We start from the raw sequence: 22,429 nt of genomic DNA on the forward strand, positions 1-22,429 counted from the left end.
GTGAATCCCGGTTTATGCTCCGGAAGTATTCTTCATGCAAGATATCAATTATTATTGTAAAAACAAAATTTAAAAACTGATATAGAATATTTTAAGAATTAGTCAAGAATTAATTACATAATTGTAGAACAGATTTATTAGGATTGTTTCTGTTAATCATTTCATTTTCATATTTTGAGAAGGACCCTAAAGCAGAATATTCCGAATGGCATACTCGGATGATTTCGGGAAATTATAGGATCCTTTTTAAGTATGAATTATTAATTTTTTGCAAGCTTGGCAAGGCGATTAAACTTTAAAACGTTTCACATTATTGCTAGAAGTTTTTGAAATTTAATTCTGAAGTCGATACACACGTATTTATAAAAATTCATTCCGTAGATGTTGGCACCATATCGTCAGTCAGAAGTAAAAGTGAAAGTAGGCAAGACACGACTCGGATCACGATGATTTTTTTCTCCATTACACACACACTAGGCACATGCGTTACTGACACTTTGTATCGATGTTTGATTTTTATTTTAAGTCGTGGTGATTCTCGATTATATCATCAAGTGCATTTTGAATGCAATATCATGAGTACATGTATCTGAGCATTGCTGAGAGAGCCACGTTGGATATCATCATTACCTAGAAAATTAGAAGGTTCAATTGCAAGAAATAATTATCACAATTTCATGGTTTTCTGTTAGCATTTACAATATGAGGAGATCTAGGCATCAGTATTGCGAAATCTTTTTCAATTAAAGTTTTGATTGGTTCATTTTTCTGAAACAGAGTGAACATACTTAATTTAGCGTTAATATATTTTAGAACCTTTGTGCTGCTTCTTGTCCACTGATTTATATAAACGCTTGCATGATTAAAACTAATAATGTTTTTAAAAAACTCAAATGCACTAATTTATGATTGAATTTGAGTAAGCAGTTGAGGATATCTGCAAATAATTATCGATTACACTGAATTTTGAGTAACATGCTAATTAAGTATTGCAGTATTTTTTTTTAAAATTTGTAATCAAATTGAATAATAGTCTGTTTCTTTTTGTTTCTAAAATAATATTTTAAATCTTTTTAAGGTGAAATAGGTGAAAAAGAGCGATGAATGTCCCTCACTACATCGGTGTTGATGTTGGCACTAGCAGTGTCAGAGCCGCAGTTGTGAAACAAAATGGCAAAATTGTAGCCAAATCCACCGAGAAGATTAAGATATGGGAACCAGCTGCCAACTTTTATCTTCAGTCATCAGAAAACATCTGGAGGGCGGTGATTCAAGCTGTCAGGGTATTGTGTCTGATTATAGAAGAAAATTAAAAAGAAAATATAAAATATTATGTTGTGTAGAAATTATTTGTCTTAAGGTCTGACGACACGATGCTTGAATATCTGTTTTGTATCTCTTCGTAAAATACAACAAATTAATCATAATTATCATTGACTTGTGATTTTAAACTGTTTTCAAAATGTTGAAGTAGTCAAGGACACCAAAAAATTGTGATATTGACAATACTAGTGATTTCCAGTAGGGTTCTATAGTAAATAGCATCCTCTGGGATCTTGCAAAAATGCCTGGTAAGGTACCTCAATTTTTTTGTGAGGAAACTTGTTAAAGTAGCAATACTTCAATGACAAATTCTTGGAAAAAAATACATATTATTGAGGAACGTGTCATCTGACCTTAATCCATTGACCAAATGGAATGTTGCATTAATTGGTTTCTAAATTTTTACATAGAAATATATTTATTATTGGACATTTTTGGTCATGTTGGTTGGGGTAACTTCTACAGCTACTTTTGATTATGGATGAAAAAAAGTGTGTAAACCATTAAGTACAAAATTGAAATAACTACCGGTAATACCCCAGATTGGTTATACTGGGTGCATTAGATACAGCAATTTTTTATAGTTCAAAATAAAAAGTATTCTTTTTGAGTATCTTGTTACATTTGTGCAAATATCAAACACAAAAACTGTATGATAATGTGCACACTACTAATTGATATGAGATATTTTGCATATATGAACCAAAGTACTTAGTTTCTGAATTTTTGTCACCCTGACACAGGCCTCTAAGTGGCCTCTAAAATTTAGGCGCCTTATCAAAAAAATTTAGTCGCCATTGCAAATTTTTAGATGCCAGGCAATTTTTCTAAGGCAACAACTTTAAATGCTAATAGAATATAGGAACCCATGATGTGCCTAAGAAAACATGACATGTCCATTGCTAAAAATAATTTCCTCTTCTTTAAAAATTCTTTTTCAGAAAAATTGTTAAAAATGTGAAATTTTCCGGAATTCGACGATCGCCAAGTCAATTTAAAATGGTCGCCAATTTGGCGACTTATGGAAAAATTTTAGGCGCCATGGCGACTAAATTAGTCGCCAATTAGAGCCCTGCCCTGACATATCTAGTTTTTAGCTCACCTCAACGAAGTTGGGGGAGCTTATGTAATACCCTCGGCATCGGCGTCCCAGGTTAAGGTTTTTGGACCAGTTTTCTTTTCAAGTACTTCTATGGCCTATATTAGTCAGAGATGCATGGAGGATGCTTCTAGTGTGCTTTATTGTATCAGTCAAGGTTTCAGATGCTGCAATTTCAGCTAAAGAATGACCAGGTTAATGTTTTTGGAGCAGGTTAAAGTTTTTGGAGCAGGTTAAAGTTTTTGGAGCAGGTCTCATTTCCAAGTAACTATAAGCCCTATATTGACCAAACTTGCATGGATGATACATCTAAGGATGCACACTACTGGACTTGCTTTGGATGCTGCATCTGACGTATATTTTCCTGATGAGTGACCAGGTTAAGGTTTTTGGAGCAGATCTCATTTCCAAGTAACTATAAGCCCTATATTGACCAAACTTGCATGATGATACATCTAAGGATGCACACTACTGGACTTGCTTCGGATGCTGCATCTGACCTATATTTTCCGGATGAGTGACCAGGTTAAGGTTTTTGGAGCAGATCTCATTTCCAAGTAACTATAAGCCCTATATTGACCAAACTTGCATGGATGATACATCTAAAGATGCACATTACTGGACTTGCTTCAGATGCTGGATCTGACCTATATTTTCCGGATGAGTGACCAGGTTAAGGTTTTTGGAGCAGATCTCATTTCCAAGTAACTATAAGCCCTATATTGACCAAACTTGCATGGATGATACATCTAAGGATGCACACTACTGGACTTGCTTCAGATGCTGGATCTGACCTATATTTTCCGGATGAGTGACCAGGTTAAGGTTTTTGGAGCAGATCTCATTTCCAAGTAACTATAAGCCCTATATTGACCAAACTTGCATGGATGATACATCTAAGGATGCACACTACTCACTGGACTTGCTTCGGATGCCGGATCTGGATTTGACTTACATTTTCTGGATGAGTGACTAGTTTTAAGTTTTCAGATAAGTCTATTCCCAAGTAACTGCAAGCCCTATCAGACCAAAATAGCATAAATGTTGCATCTAGGGATGCACACTCCTAGATTATTAGTTTAGTGTGGGACTTTGCCTTACTTAAAGACAACATTTGTTGAGGTGAGCTCTGTAATCTCTGATTACCTATGTTTAAAGTATTCCATATTATGTGAACTGTATTAATGTAAGAATGAAACAATGATCTGTTTTCTACATAGACAGTGGTGGATCAATCAGGGGTGTCCAAAAACTTCATTCATGGTATTGGGTTTGATGCGACATGTTCTCTAGTAGTTCTTGATAAGGAGGGAGAGCCTGTTTCAGTTTGTCCAAAAGGTATACACAGTTGAAAATTAAATGTAGTCTAAGGATCCCTCAGCATAATAATGCCTTCCCCTATTATTTTTTTCCTTTTTAGCTCTACTGGCCAGAGACCAGAAGAGCTTATGCATTAATAAAGTGTCTATCATCCATCTGTCTGTCCATCCATCTGTCTCACTGAGTGTCCCTCTGTCCGTCCATAAACAATTTTTATGCCCCTGGATCGAAAGATATTGTTTTTGTCCTGTCTGTCTGTTTGTCTGTCTGTTTGTCCGTTTGTCTGTTTGTCTGTCTGTCTGTTGTCAACTTTAACCTTGCCCATAACTTTTTATTGGTTGGAGCTATGACTTTCATATTTCATATGTGTATTCCTTGTGACAAGACCTTTCTTTTGGTACCATCATATTTGACTTTTTGACCTTGACCTTGGAGTTTGACCCACTTTTGCAAAATTTTATGAGACGTTAACCTTGGCCATAAATTCTGAACAGTTGGTGCTTGGGGTTTAAAACTTCACTTGTGTATTCCTTGTGACATCACCTTCCTTTGGATACCAACCACTTTGACCTTTTGACCTTGACCTTGGAGTTTGACCTACTTTTGAAAAACTTTAACCTTGGCCATAACTTTTGAACGGTTGGTGCTTGGGGTTTCAAACTTCACATATGTATTCCTTGTGACATCACCTTCCTTTGGATACCAACCACTGTGACCTTTTGACCTTGACCTAGGAGTTTGACCTACTTTTGAAAAACTTTAACCTTGGCCATAACTTTTGAGTGGTTGGTGCTTGGGCTTTCATACTTCACATATGTAATCCTTGTGACATCACCTTCCTTTGGATACCAACCACTTTGACCCTTTGACCTTGACATGGGAGTTTGACCTACTTTTGAAAAACTTTAACCTTGGCCATAACTTTTGAATGGTTGATGCTAGGGCTTTCATACTTCACATATGTAATCCATGTGACAAGACCTTCCTTTGGATACCAACCACTTTGACCTTGACATGGGAGTTTGACCTACTTTCGAAAAACTTAAACATTGGTTATAACTTTTAAATGGTTGGTGCTAGGGCTTTCATACTTCACACATGTAATCCTTGTGACAAGACCTTCCTTTGGATACAAACCACTTTGACCTTGACGTTTTACTTGCTTTTAAAAAACTTTAACCTTCGCCATAACTTTTGAACAGTTGCAGCTAGGTCTTTTAAATTTCACAGGTATACCGTATAATGGGTATTTTCTGCCGTTGTCCAATTTTTGCGGAATTTTGCGGATAGGACAAATCCGCAAAAATTACAATCGCAAAATATTTTTCAATATTTCTTCAGATATTTTATACATGCAATTATGATAAGTGGTGCGTATGTCTGAAGGGTTCTCATTAACGCAAGAACCTGCGTTCCGGACGCATAAAAATTATTTGGAAAGCAAGGTTTTTAAAAACGATGCGTCCGCGGACTCATGAGTTGAAACGTCCTCGTTAGCGAGAAAATTCGGGTGTCATTGAAATTCGAAGATTTTAGATGTCAGTACAGGATTTGTTCAAAGCATATTGAATCAAAAATTTCCTGTAAATAATATCAATTGAATAAGTATCTTTTCTTGTACCTATTTCGCAATTATTAGTCCAAACTCCGATAGCTGCAAACAACACATGATAGCTTTAATTTTTATTATACCCCCCGCAAACGAAGTTTAGGGGGGGTATATTGGAATCACCATGTCCGTCTGTCTGTCCGTCTGTCTGTCCGTCTGTCTGTCTGTCTGTAGACGAGATTTGTCCAGGCCGTTTCTTGGAAACTATTGCAAGGATTTGTCTGAAAATTTGTACACTTATTATTCACCATATGAAGGTGTGCACCTGGTTTTTTCATCATGATTGGATAATTTTTCTGCATTTTACAGGTCTTTTTTTTTCATTTTTATTGTGTGGTTTTGTCCGGACCTGTTCTCAGAGGCTATTGCATAGATTTGTATGAAAATTTGTACACTCATTATTTACTGTATGAAGATGTACACCTGGTATTTTCAACATTATTTGATAATTTTTCTGCATTTTACAGATGTTTTTTTTTTTCATTTTTATTGACTTAGTCATTATGGGTTTATAAATGTCTAAGGTTTGAGACATAGAATCTAGAACATCTGAAGTGTACAAAAATGTGAACTACAGCTTAAAACTACTCATTAAAACTGAAAAAAAACATCACCAGCTATTAAAAACAGTTTTTACATTACACAGCAGATAGTGTAAATCCATTTTTCCCTTGGGAGTAATGAGTGGACATGCATCCAGTTAAAGATTAATTAATGAGTTCAGTGTGGGAAGCTGTTAGGGCATCTCTGATCAAGCAGGTCTTATCTATATCTCCTGGGAATTGGGCAGAAAGAAATAAAGATCTCTGTTGTCTAAGTCTCTTAATTGTAATTTATGTCTGTCAAAATACATAGTTACTGGAACCAGCCTTTTATTTTTAAAATGAGTTTGATATAAAGGTATTAAGATCAATTTGATTTTGTATAATTAATTATCATGATATTTTTTTTTCAACAATCAATTTGCAGAGTGTCATGTCTCACAAAGATGACAGATAGTTGCAAACTATTTCTTCAATGTAATAAAAAAACACTGTAATTATTAGTATTGATGTTTTATTAGGCTGCACCTTAATTTCATTCATTACAAAAAATATAATGAGTAATTAAATTTTCACTCTAAATGTTTAAGCAAATTGTGAACACCTCTCACATCTAGAAAACATTAGTGATTTGGTACCTTCTCTGAAAAACCCAGCGGGGGGTATTTGTCCCTTTCAGACAGTTCTAGTTCCTTTTTTAAACACTTTTTTCAATCTTGTGTTTTATCTTGAGACAATAATTACTGCTTGTATACACAATGCGGCTTGATTGTCTTGTGAATTTCACTCAATGCAGACAACTGACAGGATTAGTTACGCCTCGATGCACATGGTACATGTACCTGTGTTTGTTAACCATCAACTTTAGGGTACTAAATTATGCAACTGTTTGTTCTAGCTTAAAATACAAACAATATTTTAATTTTGATGGTAATTAACTATAAGTGTATTTAAGAATATGGCTTGGATGCATTTATTATCATTATCTATATATTTAAATATTTTAATAGATCACATAAGACGTCTGTTAGAATAAAGATTTTTATTGTTGTTTGGGGGGACTGATACTGCATTAATTCATTTCGATTGGGACTCGACATATTTTACAAAGACTAATTAAAAGACAGTTGTTAATTAAGCTTAATAGCAGTTCTCATGCACCTTCAATCAATATGTCTTAATGAATTTATAAAACTTAAACATGGCAGGGTTCTGGTAATTCATAAAGTTTAGTGATCATACCCCATAAATAAATTTTTGCGGTATTATGCAACCGCAGAAATTGAAAACGCAGAAAATAATTTGCTACCTCTTTGGGGTAAAATCGCAAAAATTTCCAACCGCAGAAAATACCCGTTATACGGTATTCCTCGAGACAAGACCTTTCTTTGGGTACCAACATTTTTTATCTTTTGGCCTGGATTTTGACTTGCATTTGAGAAACTTTAACCTTCGCCATAAGCTGCCATACGGAGGCATCAGTGTTTCACAAACACATCTTGTTAGAGTTTAATTTCAACAAGTGGTGTTGCCATGGTTACTAAAAATAAAAAAGATTCTTTGAAATTCTTTCAAAACATTACTTCTCTTGCAGTTTTGGTTGGTATACAAGTAGTAATTTTCTCCTCCTACAGTTTTGGTCCAGTTTCAAGAAGACTTGGTACACAAGTAGTATAGACCAAATAAATTTAAGGTACTTCTTTCTTTATCGTACATACACACCAGAAGAGCTACATTCTTGTCAGGGACGTCTGTTTGGGTTTTGGAATGCATGATTGCTTTTTTTTTGGCTGCTAGCTGTTTTCAGCAGAGCTGTGATGGTGGATTTTATGCCTCTTGGTTTGGACAAGATATGAAAAAAAAGGCATTGATTTCTGAAAGAACAAGACATTCCTTGAATTTCTCTTGTTACTTGCAGCAAACACACTTAACTGCATATCTCAATTTTATTACTAGACAAGGTAATTTATCAGGGATGGTTGAATATGCATCCATTCAACGCAATTTAGAATGTTGTCCATGCAGGGTTTTAACCCTTGTGACAAAAAATCTTAATGACACAAAAACAATTGACAATCAAGGTGGAAGTATGATGGTGTTTTAAATGATTGATTGACTTTCCTCAGATTTAGAGAAGATTCATTCCTACTCTGGTAAGGATTGTGACATCATCATGTGGATGGATCACCGAGCTGAGGACGAGGCAAAGTTTATAAACTCAACCAAGCATGAAGCCTTAAAATGTCTGGGTGGACACATGTCTCTGGAGATGCAGCCACCAAAACTCTTGTGGCTTAAAAAGGTGAGAGGTAATTAATGTCATCTTAATGCCTTATTTTCTTATCTCTCAGTATGGTTGAAGTTTTCTTAGAGAATAATATAACTTAAATTCTTCAAGTTGGAAGAGAATATTTGTATATTATGTGCATATATACAGTCAGGGTGATAGGAATTATATCAAGATTCTGTTTAGTAAATATAGCTTCCAATGTTAACCTGAATTTTGAGGAAATAAACATATATGCATGTTAACAGCAAATGTTGGGGCTTGAGGTTTGATCATAAGCAGTATTGCAAACTACAGTATGACATAAGGCCCGCCCCTTGATTGTAAGACATGCTATCATTGACTCCCTGTTATTTTTTTATGAAACTGAGTAATATTTACTTAAATCTTCCATAGCCAATCTAGTGCTAATGTATGATCTGGCATCAAATTATACAGGGTAAGTCTCGTTGAATTAGAATTTAAATTTTTGGTACTGTTTATGTAATATATTGTATTTTTTGGTCAGTGCTTGGCAGAATGATGTTATACGAGTTGGAGAATATGTCACTTGTCTACCTTATGAAAATCCAAGCTTTCATTGGTTTTTGCATCTTTTTGCGACAGCTCAAAATAAAGAATCAATAAATATGAGGGTATATACAAAAGATACCTGTGATGCAATAGAATTTTTAAAGTTAATTAGAATTAGAATAATTCTACAGGATTTAAAAGCATACGTATGTATGCAGATAAAGGAGAAATTACAGTTGAACATCGGTATCTCCAACACCAATATCTCAAATACCATGGATATGTCAAAGTGATTGGCAGTCCCACCTCTCTTTTTCTCTGTATTTAAACCTCACTATCTAAAAGCCTTGGGTATCCCGAAGTTTTTTTCTTAACTTCGAGAAAATTAACCGAGGTTTGACTGTATATGATCATTGAGTTAAAATTTATGTAATGTTGAGACTGATACATGTACCAATGTTAAAAGGTTTTAAAGTTTAACTGTTATTTTAACTTTTGCAAGTCTGTCTAATTTCAGAATTTACCAGACAGTTGGAAAAAGGCGCATCATTTCTTTGATCTTCCAGACTTTCTCACCTGGAAAGCCACAGAAAGCTCAACAAGGTTTCAAATATGCTGCTGCTATTTCACTTCATAATTTTACCAAAGTGTAGTGCTACTATACAAAAATTGTTAAAAAACCTCATTGTTAATAATTATTAGCTTTGCTGAAATGCTACTGGTTCCATGGCAGCTGATAATAATAGTACATGTACATTGTTATATTTTGTACTTTACTGATAGATCCCTGTGTTCATTGGTTTGTAAGTGGTCTTATCATGCAGACAATAAGGGCATTCAAGGATGGAATCAGGATTTCTATAGGACTATAGGTCTGGAGGATCTACTACAAGATGATGCCAAGAAAATTGGTAATTATACACCATATATTGATAGCAGCAACACTGCATTTACCAGAAGTTGAGTTTTATAAAGTCTGAATATCTGATAGTGTATGATATTACCCGGTATGTTTAAGTCTTGATATAATGATGAAATTTGCATCATAACAATGACTTTGGTAGTTGATGTATCTGAGGGAGATTCAAAATTAGGTCACTTTGACCTAATTTGGGAATTTTTTTGGTACGTTACAAATAGTTAAATCATATGCTTACATGTATATCATCTTACACACAGTTAGGCTTTGTATCTTGGGCAAAGTATATTACAGTTTAAAAGTAGACCATAAAAACCTGATATTAAATGGGTATGTTGCATGCCCTTGTGAATCATTGTATTTCATTCATAAACAGGGACAAAGGTTCAGTCACCTGGAACACCTTGTGGAAGTGGCCTTTGTGACTCTGTAGCCATAGCAATGGGGCTGAAGGCCGGGACCCCTGTGGGAACCTCCATTGTAGATGCACATGCTGGTGTGTTAGGTAAATATTTTGGGTATGTTTCTTCTCAAAATGAACTCATGCAATAAGAGAACTACGCAGTACAGTTAAGGCAACATTTTTTATAAAAAGACACTGAAAACAAGGCACTTGAAGTTTAACTGTCTTATTTTCTAGCATACGACTCTACTGAAAATATATTTGTGTCTTCTTGAAGAGTGTGTCCTTCGCTTTTAATATTGATATTTTTTGTCATCATGTGACCCTTAGTAGTCACGTGGGCTCCTATTTTAGTTCAAGATATAAAATATCAAATTTAACCGAAAAGTTCAAGGGCAAGGCAAAGAAAAATTACACTGCACAAGGTTTCAGTGTGTCCCCAAATATCTATCCTATCTCAAAAATAATGCTCATTCAGTTAGATTTCTGGGATTATTTAGTTATTCAGTAAAAACAAAGACCGGTATTGAAAAAATAGGGTACTTTCCGCATTTCATGTGAAATAATAAATTACTTAGCGAATTACAGAGAAATGAGCATCACTTTTCAAAAAGTATGCAGTAAAATAAACAATTTAATACAAAAACCTACCTCTTCATATGTCGCCTTGCCCTTGAACTTTTTAGTTTAAAAACGAAGTCTTGAAACACTCATATATAGTTTTCAAACGCATTAGTGACCCGGCAGGGGAGTTAACTCTTTGGTATTTGCAGAGTTTGTTTACCTCGCGAATTTGAACATGTAACATCTACAGACTATGCTAGGCTTTATTTTACTTATTCAAAACGGTATGCATATAAAGATCTTGACTTTACTTACTTTCCTTTGTATGTCTTCGTCCTTTTCATACACCAGACAAGACCTTGTTGAATACCTTCCGCATTTTCTCGATGATCTATGCCTTTATCATGTATAACAATCAAGTTTATCGGCACTTCCGCAAAGTACATCATATAAGTAAGATTGAAAAAATGTCCATTACTAAATTTCAATCATTTCTAATAAATGTGTAGATCTCCCCTCCCTCATATGATGAGAAACCATTCATCCCCCCCCTACACACAGACATAATAAAAAATATATATCTACAACAGAATGAAGTTTCACATATGGGTTTTCCTCAGTGGCTCTCCAAAATCCTCTTTTGTTTAAGAGTTCCTGTTGGCTTATAAATTACTCAGATATAAAAACCAGGTGAGGGTTATTTACACCTGTTAATATAATTAGTTCTATCCTACTTTCTGCATATGTAACCCCTTATATTTTGCTTCTTAGCTCCCTTGATAAAAGGACAATGATATATACTTGGGCATTGTTAACTTGTAAACATCATGATCTAGTTTTTATTTATTAGGATATAACCATTGCATCTCATTTAGAGCGAGTGCTTTCATTTTGTTTTTTTAAAGGGGGGGGGGTCTTATCTGTGATAAACTTGTTTGTGTATAAAAGCTTAGGGATTGATATTTTCTCCACAAAAAAAAAAAAAAACAAACAAACAAAATGAAAGCACCCGAGCTAAATGATATAAAAATGTAATCAGAAAATAGATACTTCTTTGATACAAGTGACCATGATAAATATATAATTATGCCAATATTAGGCTTTATTTGGTTCAATGTATCTAAAACACCATGTTCATGCAAGTCTGGATTTTCACACCTTTACAGCCTTAAAAGCTGACATTCATATCACTGTTGCAATTGAAAGATAACAGTTAAAGTATTATTCTTCTAGTAAATTTATTTAATAACTACAGCTTTTCCCATACAAAGCCAGGCTGTGAGGTAATTCTGAGCAGGTTCATAGTTTTTCCATCAAGACATGTACTCTGGGATAAAATCCAATCTAAAAATAAAATGAAATATTATTAAGTGTGCTGGTGATTAAAACAGTAAAACTTGAAACAATGTAATGAGTAAAATCTAATGAAATCACATAATAATGTATCAAATATCTGTAACTCTGCTGTTTTTATTTATTAAAATAATTTTTAAAATAATAGTGCCATGAATATGTGTGTTGTTGATATCATTAAGCATACCTTTTTACTTGGTCCATACACTGGCTGCCTGTGTCAACACTGGAATGGTTCAAATTCTTTGTGAACAGCTACTGTAACATAAAATATACCAAAAATGTAATGAGTCAAATACATATTAGTTAAAATAAATGGCACTGCAATGTGCAAAACAAACCATGTAATATAACATTTTCTAAAATTCATGAAATCTTTTGTTACAAAACTTCTCTGGGAATTTTAAAACTCTGACATTTGCAATTTAGCAATTTAAGCTTTGAAAATAAGTGATTAAAGGAAACAAATTCATAAATGAAGTTCTTGCATCTGTTCAAAATTGAAAAACTATTATATTGGCATACAATAAAATTTTTGTGAAATATTTTAATAGTGAATATACCATGTTTAGAAATTGTTGCATATGTTTTCTGTAGATAACTCTGGATTATAAGCATGCAGCACCTGACAGTTACAATGATGAAAGAATTGTACATCAGACCAGAAAAATAAAATAACATGATATCCAATTTTAAATTTAGAGATATCATTCTACAGATTTAGAATTTCATAATACAGATGCTAAGAATTATTTTAAAGTATGAAACACTAGCTGGTGAAAATTTAAACTTTAAATCCTATTTTTGATTTACAGGACTGGAGTATAAAATGCATACATGCATGTATATTACATACACAATACAGTTTCACTTTACAGAAATATACACTTTATGGATGTGCTAAATTATCATTTGATATCCAGCTTTCCTTTTCAAATTACATATTAAGATGATTGTATGTCAACATCATTATATGTCTAGTGAATCTTTTATCAATGATTGAAATTGAACAATAATTAATTTTAATAAATTTAACAGCAAACTTTTGCATGCCTGCAGATCTCCATGATACATGCATTCTCTCAAAAATTAGTTGAACGACAAGGAATTGCATATTCAGTGCAAATTAAACTGTTGGTGTGCAACTTCATATCATGTTTTTGTGTGTTGTGTGTGTAAGGGGGCGGGTGGGTGGGTGTGGGGTTAGACACAGCTCCTAGGCACTGCCAATATATCTTGCTACATGTATACATATTATACATACACACTCGATTATTTCATATTGATGTTAACAATAGTATGTCTAAATCTTGATACCTATGCGTACATAATATACGAATCTAAATATGAAAACCCCTGCAGCTGCCCAGGGTAGAGAGGTGTGGTGCAATAGCCTCAGTAGTCCATGATTTCTCTAAATATCTGCATCATCTGATAAACAAACCATAAATCTGTTACTTTATTACTGTTCTCTTTAAAAGATTTACCTGTTTGCTGTATTTTCCACCGCAAATCTCAGCCGCTGTCTCCACGTCCTTTATGTAAACAACATTCCGTGTCACTAAGTGCAAGCGCTTGGCTGAAGCCGAGTGCAGCCAAACGACACAATAAAAAGCGAATTATTTCGACAACATGATGTTCTAAACAAGAGAAAATCACTACTTCTAATTTATTTAAAGACAAGAATACGGACATTTGTTACAAATTCTTGCAATTGTCGTTAAATAGTTATTTTGAGCTCTAAATCCTTATATAGATATATCAGGGCGGAGCGACTGTCATGACGTCAAACCTCATTATGACCTCATTACCATAAAAGTTTAATGGGTAGCCTTAACTGTACTGCGTAGTTAAAATTGTTTTGGCTGCACTGTTTAAACTGTGGAGTTTTACAGGATGTGTGGGATGCATTCCTAAAGAATGTGCCAATCCTGATCCTTTACCATTACCAGACCTCACATCCAGAATGGTAGTTATATCAGGAACCTCAGTCTGTCACATGATTGTAAGTGGTAGTTATATCAGGAACCTCAGTCTGTCACATGATTGTAAGTGGTTGTTATATCAGGAACCTCAGTCTGTCACATGATTGTAAGTGGTTGTTATATCAGGAACCTCAGTCTGTCACATGATTGTAAGTGGTAGTTATTTCAGGAACCTCAGTCTGTCACATGATTGTAAGTGGTAGTTATATCAGGAACCTCAGTCTGTCACATGATTGTAAGTGGTAGTTATATCAGGAACCTCAGTCTGTCACATGATTGTAAGTGGTTGTTATATCAGGAACCTCAGTCTGTCACATGATTGTAAGTGGTAGTTATATCAGGAACCTCAGTCTGTCACATGATTGTAAGTGGTAGTTATATCAGGAACCTCAGTCTGTCACATGATTGTAAGTGGTAGTTATATCAGGAACCTCAGTCTGTCACATGATTGTAAGTGGTAGTTATATCAGGAACCTCAGTCTGTCACATGATTGTAAGTGGTTGTTATATCAGGAACCTCAGTCTGTCACATGATTGTAAGTGGTAGTTATTTCAGGAACCTCAGTCTGTCACATGATTGTAAGTGGTAGTTATATCAGGAACCTCAGTCTGTCACATGATTGTAAGTGGTAGTTATATCAGGAACCTCAGTCTGTCACATGGTTGTAAGTGGTAGTTATATCAGGAACCTCAGTCTGTCACATGATTGTAAGTGGTAGTTATATCAGGAACCTCAGTCTGTCACATGATTGTAAGTGGTTGTTATATCAGGAACCTCAGTCTGTCACATGATTGTAAGTGGTAGTTATATCAGGAACCTCAGTCTGTCACATGATTGTAAGTGATAGTTATATCAGGAACCTCAGTCTGTCACATGATTGTAAGTGGTAGTTATATCAGGAACCTCAGTCTGTCACATGATTGTAAGTGGTTGTTATATCAGGAACCTCAGTCTGTCACATGATTGTAAGTGGTAGTTATATATCTTTCACATGATTGCAAGTTGCAGAATGGTAGTTATATCAGGAACCTCAGTCTTTCAAATGATTGTAAGTCACAGAATGATAGTTATATCAGGAACCTCAGTCTGTCACATAAATACCTTGAATGTACAAATAAAATAAAGAATAAAAAGAGTTTATTAAGGCATGTAGCATTGGTAAAATGCAATAATTTTCAAAATATAATTTGCATTTTCACTACGTTGATGAACTGAATGCTGAAGAATGTTTTTGTTCAATATGTGTGTCTCCTGCAGATGAGCCAGAATCCTTATTTTGTTCCTGGAGTCTGGGGGCCGTACTACTCTGCTATACTGCCTGGTCTGTACAATGCTGAGGGTGGTCAGAGTGCAGGTGGTCAACTGGTCAGTTACACAAAATCATAAACAAAAGGCCAAAGAGCCATTTAGCTCCAGAGTTACATTTCTCTTCCTGTCAAAGAATGTGTAAATGAAACTACCAGGGTATTGTGGTTCAAAAAGTACCTTGCAAAGAAAACATCTTAAGTTGCATCTAAACCCTCCATTTTAAAGTTTGATGCAGCAGGTTTATGCACCAGATTTGCTTGGATAATGCATTACAAAAACTCAATATCTGAGTTTAATATGCTTTAATATACGTGTACATTGTTGAGACATAGATGTAGCAAGTCTTTTCCATACTGTAAACCAGCTATTATTCGTGCCAACTTTTATTCGCGATTCCTCAGTTTGAAATCAACCCATGGAGATTAATTTTCGTGACTGAGGAAAAATTCTCTACAAAAACAAAGCAAAATAAATGGTTTGCGGCGATTACCGGTAATATTTGCGAGTGAAAGTAGGTTGGGAAACTTGCGAATATTTCTCGCACATGAATAAAAGTTGGTTCACAGTAATTGGAGACTCTATATTTAAGCCAAACTTAAAGTGAAATTTAAGGTTGCTTAGTATTTTCATAAGTTACACTTAACCTTAGTAAAATTTGAATAAGTTCTCCAGGATTTTTTTATAAAGAGGCATTTTACCAATTTGTCTATTTTAAAGTAAGTGTGTGTTACACTTTTTTGAAACAAACGTTATAACTTATACAAGATGTAATTTTACCAGCTGTATTCACTTTTAAATCAAACAACACGAATAATACCTACTTAATTGTTTAACTTATCTTATTTTTGGAAGTTTACATTTTATTCTTAGCCACATGCAGTAATCTTCCATCTTTTTGATTTTAGATAGATAAGTTGATTGAGTCTCACCCTGCTTACACTCAAGCTGTAAGAGAAGCAGAAACTCTCAAGTAAGAATTTTACTTTATTATTTTATGGAGAAAAGTCATAAATTGGTGTTATGAAATTATAAAGATACACATTCCACAAGGTGTTTCTTGAATTTATATGAAGAATGTAAGACACATTTCAATGACCTGTATTAATTTTACATTGCTGTAAATCTTTTGATGGTGAATACACTGCTTTAGATTAACACTGAAATACTTCCGAGACACATGAGCATTCTTCTGTGTAATATTTTTGTTTTTTTTTCAGAAATAAACCAGTTCATATTCATGATTACCTAAACAACTGCCTTAATACTTATATGCAACAAGATGAACTGCCATTTGTCAGTCACTTAGCCAGAGATTACCATGTTTATCCAGATTTCCATGGCAACAGATCACCTTTAGCAGACCCTACACTCAAGGGTATGGTGGGTACTTCTTGATTTCTAAATGCTTTAAAATATTTGGTTATGTAATTTTGCAAAGGCTATTGGCTAAAATTAAGTGTTCTTTTTATTATCTGTATACTTCAAAACTCTCTTCTAGACATCCAAGAGAACATTTCAATATCTGTACAATTACAAACCAAATTTGAAGTTATAATTACTTTATGTGTACTTAAAAAAGTGGGCTTCATATTTTAGTGGCTTTGGCGCAGACAACAATTTGCTAATTCATGAATACCGCTAAGAAATAATTTATAAATACAATAAACGGCACCGACATGTATAGCGCTAATTCATGATTTCACCAACAACTACATAACCTGTGATTGCACTAAATTTTGAATACGCCAAGTTATGTACACATACAGTATATTTATGAAGTATTCTGCAGATTACACATCTACAAGCTATGTAAATTACTTACACTTCACATAACTTTATTTTAATTTTTTCTTAAAATTATAGCATTACATTCTTCATAATAAAACATTTGATAAGTAAATATTTACTACCTGTTATTACATAAGAGAACCTCATTTTCGCTTATACACAATCTCACAAAATTGTTCAAAAATAAAGTTCTCAAGAATTAAACATGATTCACAGTATTCATTATAGCTGATAAGAACAATCCTGACCTTGGTTTTACAGATTATGACTTAGCTTGAGATTCCTGTGCACAGCATTCTTTTAATGCATTTCTGTTTACCTGTTGGCTTTCAGATATGTGGAATGTCGTTGTCTATGAATGTGAAAGATCTTGCAATACAATACCTAGCCACCGTACAAGCTCTGGCTGTAAGTAATACTGCATACTGACCGTTACAAATAGCTGAGTCAATAATTTATATGATTTTCAGTTGTCTAAATCTGTCAAAAAAAAAAAAAAAACAGCTGTGAGGTAACCGAGATATCTGAGGAGAGATATTTAAGTAATAATATATCAATCACATTTGAATTATTGTTATTATTTATAGTATGGGACCAGACATATTATTGATGAGATGAAGAAGGCGGGTCATTCAGTTGATATTATTTATATGTGTGGAGGTCTGAGTAAAAATCGCCTTTACATGGAAACTCATGCAGATGTTTTAGGTAAAATGTGATCTCATATCTAAGGATGAATTAACAAGGAATTGGATCAAATCATTTGAATTCTTCTTTATTCTGTCAAGTAAGCACTTCACTACCAGTTTGATTTGGGAACATCATTTGCTTTATATTCAAGGCATTCCTGTGGTTCTTCCTGATGAAGAAGAGCTAGTATTGGTTGGATCAGCAATCCTTGGAGCAAGTGCTTCCAAGGACTTTGGAACAATCCAGGTCTGCACAGTGTTTGTTGAATGACACTTTTGCTCTAAATTTTTAGCTTACCTGAGTCATTCAGGCGACCATTTGCTATCTGCTTTTGTCTGTCATCATCCATTAACATTTCATCTTCTTTTCTGGAACCACTGAACCAATTTCAACCAATTTTGGTTTATAGCATCTATGGGCAAAGGAGAAAAAAATTAGAATTTCATGGTCTCTACCTCCCTGGGGCCTTAGGGTGGGGCCAAACCATCAATAATGCAATCTTCAAACAAAATTTTCTTCTTTACTCCTGGACATCAAGCAGTCAAACAGTTTTTATGATTGATAATCAATGAGTCCTCTACCAAAATTTTGCAATTTATGACCCCAGGGTCAGGTGATCTGGTGTTCAGGTGGGGCTCTATTGATCATACAGTGAAAATGCATTACCTGGGTAATTCTTTGAAATCTTCTTCTTTGCTGCTTGGTATTTAGGGCTTTATGTAACCTGTAGGGTAAATTTTGTACTTTGCTTTGAGGGAAATCATTTCCCAGTAAATAATGTGATTGATAATAGTTGTTGATGAATAGACTATCTATTTTGTCAATCCTTGATCATAGTATTTCTCTTGTTTTTGAGCAACATACTACGAGGGGTGATCAAAAAGTTCGCGAACTAATTGAATAACTTCCTTAAAAGACATAAAATGAGGTTTCAGTGTTTATTATTTTTCAAAGTAGTCCTCTCCGATTTTAATGCACATCTGCCACCGTTCTGCCCAATGCGCGAATCACGTGATCCAGGCAGTCACGTGACATGCCCCGTAGCAGTCTGTTCAAAGAAGCTAGAAGATTTTCCCGAGTCTTGTATTTCTTACCATGCAATTTATTTTTTATAACAAGAACAGTCCATCTGTCAGAAATGGCCAAATCTCAGCAACAGCATGGGTGGATAAGGATATCCCTTCCCACAATTAGTATGGTGACCTATCACAACCAGAGTTCTCTGTCTTGGGAGTGTCGTTTATCCAATGTGGATAAAGTATGGCGGCCTTCTTTTTATCATATCTCATATGTTTAAAGACTAAAGTAAACGATATTTTAGGGATATAATGTTTATATTATTGTTAAGATATTCAACCATTTTTCTAATTGTAACTTGACGACGTTTCATAACAAATTGCTCAACTAACGACACATCTTTTTCCCGGCTTGCTTTCGCTGGGCAACATAACAAACACCATTTTTAACCATCTCCCTGCCTTCACTAAAATAATCAATCCAATTAATGATTGAAGGTCTGGTAAGTCTTTTGTCTTCATATACCTTGTAGAAATTATCATCTTCTACTGCAAAAGAATTTCCAAGATATACGTTAAACTTTACAGCCGTTCTTTATTCGAGTACGACTGAGTCAACCATTTTTTGTCACAAGTGACCTGCATATTGACGTCATTTTCACATTGTGACGTCACAAACACAGAGCAAAACATTATTTAACGTGTTATTTATAGAACATGTGTATGATTATATGTATGCCAAATTTCATTCTGATCTGAATTGTGGTTTTGTAAATATAGAGATAGTTTGCGAACTTTTTGATCACCCCTCGTATACATGTACATAAATTAACACATTCAAATTTTAGCGCAATCACTGGGAATTTAGTGGTTGCTGTAATTATAAATTAGCACTACATACGTCTGCACCTTGCATTGTATTAATAACTAATTTATTAATGATATTCATGAATTAGAGCATTGTCCACACCAAAGCCGCTAAAATATGAAACCCACTTTTTTAAGTACACATACAGTATCTTCATCTACATGTATCAGTTTATTTTGCTAAAAATTGCCATTTTGTGGATCCTTTACAGTGTTTTATTGTAATCAGGTAACAGTTAAGTCCCTTTGGCTTCTTGTTTGACTTAGGAATTTAATTGCAGATTTACAAGTACTACCAGCTACAAGTATTCATTGTTTGGAAATACATGTATAATGAAGGGATTGAGTTTGAAAATTAAGATCTACACTGTTGTATTATCAAATAAAACACTAAATAAATACATGTATGTACACATGTCCATATTCTAGATTTGTTTCTCATATACATGTTTCCAGTTAATTGAATGATTTATTAATGAAAAATTTGCTTTACAACCATGAAAAGGATGCTATGCTGACTATGTGTGGAGAAGGAAAAATAATCAGGCCATCAGAGTCACAGACTGGGTAAGCACTAAATTGTACATAAAACAGCACTGAGTAAAACATTACAAGTTCTGACCTCACAAGGAGTCAAATTATATATCAGTATATAAACATATACATGTATTTACATTTGCAAATGTTTTCTTTTATATAACACTATTAAAAGCAACGCGTATCTATATCCGTATAAACACAGGTTCCTCGCGTCATAAATGTTCGACGTAATTTCTCAGTGACGTCATAAAGAGTCGACGCGCAATCAGTGGATCAAACACGTGCCATTGGATTTGAAAAATAAAATGTTTCACGCGTTAAAGATTATAATCAGGCAAATATAAAATATGAATAAGTCACAAATGTAAATATAAGTAATAAGGTATCATTTTAAAACATCTATCGGGCTATAAATACGGGTTGTTACGAGATCAAATTTACCATAAAGCCCTTCGGGCTTTATGGAATTTGATCTCGTGACCAACCCGATTTATATCCCGATAGATGTTTAAAAAAGTTACCTTATTTCTTAAATATATCTTATATAAACTAGAATCACTGTGTCAGTCCATTTGTCAGAAGACCCAAGGGTTATCTCAGTGTTTACATCACATTCTGCCTTACATGTACCTTCTTGTGGAATCCGTGAATATTTAATGAGATACATGCTTTGACCTTGTCCCGGGGGGTTATTGGTCTTATAAGGACAACGCTGAAGTGACTAAGTGTACAGGTATAAGTGATGGGACATCGGTTTATTTTCATAATTGATCATCGGTTGGAATCGGTTACTGCTTCCGATGCGATTTTACCGATTATAATCAGATGTCATAGTTTTGTATATAAAAAGCAGACTATTACAATTATTCAATTTTGTACTTTACATTTCTTTAACATGAATATATAAAATATATAATATATTATTTTCTTTGTTGTTTTGTTTCTTTTACACTTTCTATATATGCACCTTTCGGTTCTTAATCATCTCTGCTTTGTGCTAGTTTGGTAGTATCAAATGCAGATGCCATTTTCTTTCATTAAGAAGAAATAAATGTTAAACCAGAAATGGATAATTCCAGAATGTATTGTATAAGAAGTATGTTTCCAATGATCAATTATGAAAAATTATAATCGATCATCGGAATCGGTAGCATTTTTTCGTTGACAATCGATGTTTTCTGATTATCGGTACAACACTAACCGGTATCTTTTTTTTTTGTCAAAATCTCTTTGATATAGGGAGAATATTAATAGCCCACAATATTTTCTTTTTTTATATTTTATTTTTCCAGGTTCCATGATAAAAAGTACAAAGTGTTCAGAAAAATGGCAGAGGACCAGTACAAATATAAATCAATCATGGAAAGTTGATTATTAAAAAGACCCTTTTCATATGCAGAGCAATTTCTAGAACATAGATTTTAGGCATATACATGTATAACTTGGTTTTAGCTCTATAGGTAAATCATATACGGTACTAATTTTGATGCACCAGATGCACATTTTGACAAATTATGTTTCTTCAGTGATGCTCATGCCAAAATGTTGGAAATCCATAATATGTTAAAAAGACTGAAGAGCTGAAAAAAAAGGATGCCAAAGACTGGAGCCTAATACGTCGAAGGAGCTATGCATGAGGGAGATAACCCTTAATTTTGAAATAAATTTCTTAATTTTACCACAGCAATTAAATTATATCCATATTTTCAAGCTAGTTCCAAATTACTTAGCTACTGGGCTGTAGAGACCTCATTTTCACATCAGGGGGAAAAACAGGCAAAACTTCCACTTGGAAAAATGGCTGTTGTTCCTATATGACTTCTTCACAAAATGCAATTCTGTTCTCAGACAATGAAACTTAGATTGATTGTATGTTGCTTTAAGTCTCATTCAAGAATTTTTCACTCATAAAGAGACGTCACCATATACCATTGAAGGGCTTCAAATTTAGACCTTTACTCAGCACTCAGGACCATTGATCAGTGAAGGATCTTTATTGTGCCAACACCTGCTGTGACACGGAGCCTTGGTTTTTATGGTCTCATCAGAATGACCTGCAACTTTCACTTTAAAGTGCTGAGTGCTTGGCGAAGGAACAGTTGCTACATGTACCTATTTTTTATTGACTTAGGTCAGTCATAGCCTTGGTTTGAGCCCATGATCATCCAATCATGGAGCAAAAATTTAGTGGAAGTTTTAGAATAGACATCATTTATTAGACAGGGAAAAAAAATCAAACTGATTTTGTGAAATTTTTAAAAAACAGAATGATTTGTTAAATTTTAAGTGCTTTTTCTGAAAA

General features: G+C 34.1%; 1 protein-coding gene and 1 long non-coding RNA gene across 3 annotated transcripts; one reads left to right on the forward strand and one right to left on the reverse strand.

The window, feature by feature from the left end:
• The first annotated feature begins 1,086 nt into the window (after positions 1 to 1,086).
• LOC133182681 (FGGY carbohydrate kinase domain-containing protein-like) lies at positions 1,087 to 21,747 on the forward strand. Of its 2 annotated transcripts, XM_061317537.1 has the most exons (15): positions 1,087 to 1,283; positions 3,643 to 3,760; positions 8,020 to 8,195; positions 9,211 to 9,296; positions 9,477 to 9,604; positions 9,989 to 10,117; positions 13,828 to 13,937; positions 15,176 to 15,283; positions 16,132 to 16,196; positions 16,444 to 16,606; positions 17,348 to 17,422; positions 17,602 to 17,722; positions 17,856 to 17,950; positions 20,093 to 20,154; positions 21,420 to 21,747. In XM_061317537.1, exons 1-15 carry the CDS (start codon positions 1,101 to 1,103, stop codon positions 21,496 to 21,498), a joined length of 1,698 nt encoding a protein of 565 aa, XP_061173521.1. In that variant the 5' UTR covers positions 1,087 to 1,100; the 3' UTR covers positions 21,499 to 21,747. The 2 variants fall into 2 exon arrangements, with proteins under 2 accessions (XP_061173521.1, XP_061173528.1); XM_061317544.1 differs by lacking the exons at positions 17,856 to 17,950; positions 20,093 to 20,154; positions 21,420 to 21,747 and having other exon boundaries at positions 16,444 to 16,601; positions 17,602 to 17,719.
• LOC133182700 (uncharacterized) lies at positions 11,815 to 13,474 on the reverse strand. The gene is made up of 3 exons (XR_009720551.1): positions 13,420 to 13,474; positions 12,120 to 12,190; positions 11,815 to 11,923 (listed from the first exon to the last, which is right to left on the reverse strand). It is a non-coding gene; the product is annotated as an uncharacterized LOC133182700 (long non-coding RNA).
• Positions 21,748 to 22,429: the final 682 nt, after the last annotated feature.

Source organism: Saccostrea echinata, unplaced genomic scaffold (assembly GCF_033153115.1).
Source record: "Saccostrea echinata isolate AGI-Se365-2 ecotype Australia unplaced genomic scaffold, CSIRO_AGI_Sech_v1 ptg000001l, whole genome shotgun sequence".
NCBI classification, from domain to species: Eukaryota; Metazoa; Mollusca; class Bivalvia; order Ostreida; family Ostreidae; genus Saccostrea; species Saccostrea echinata.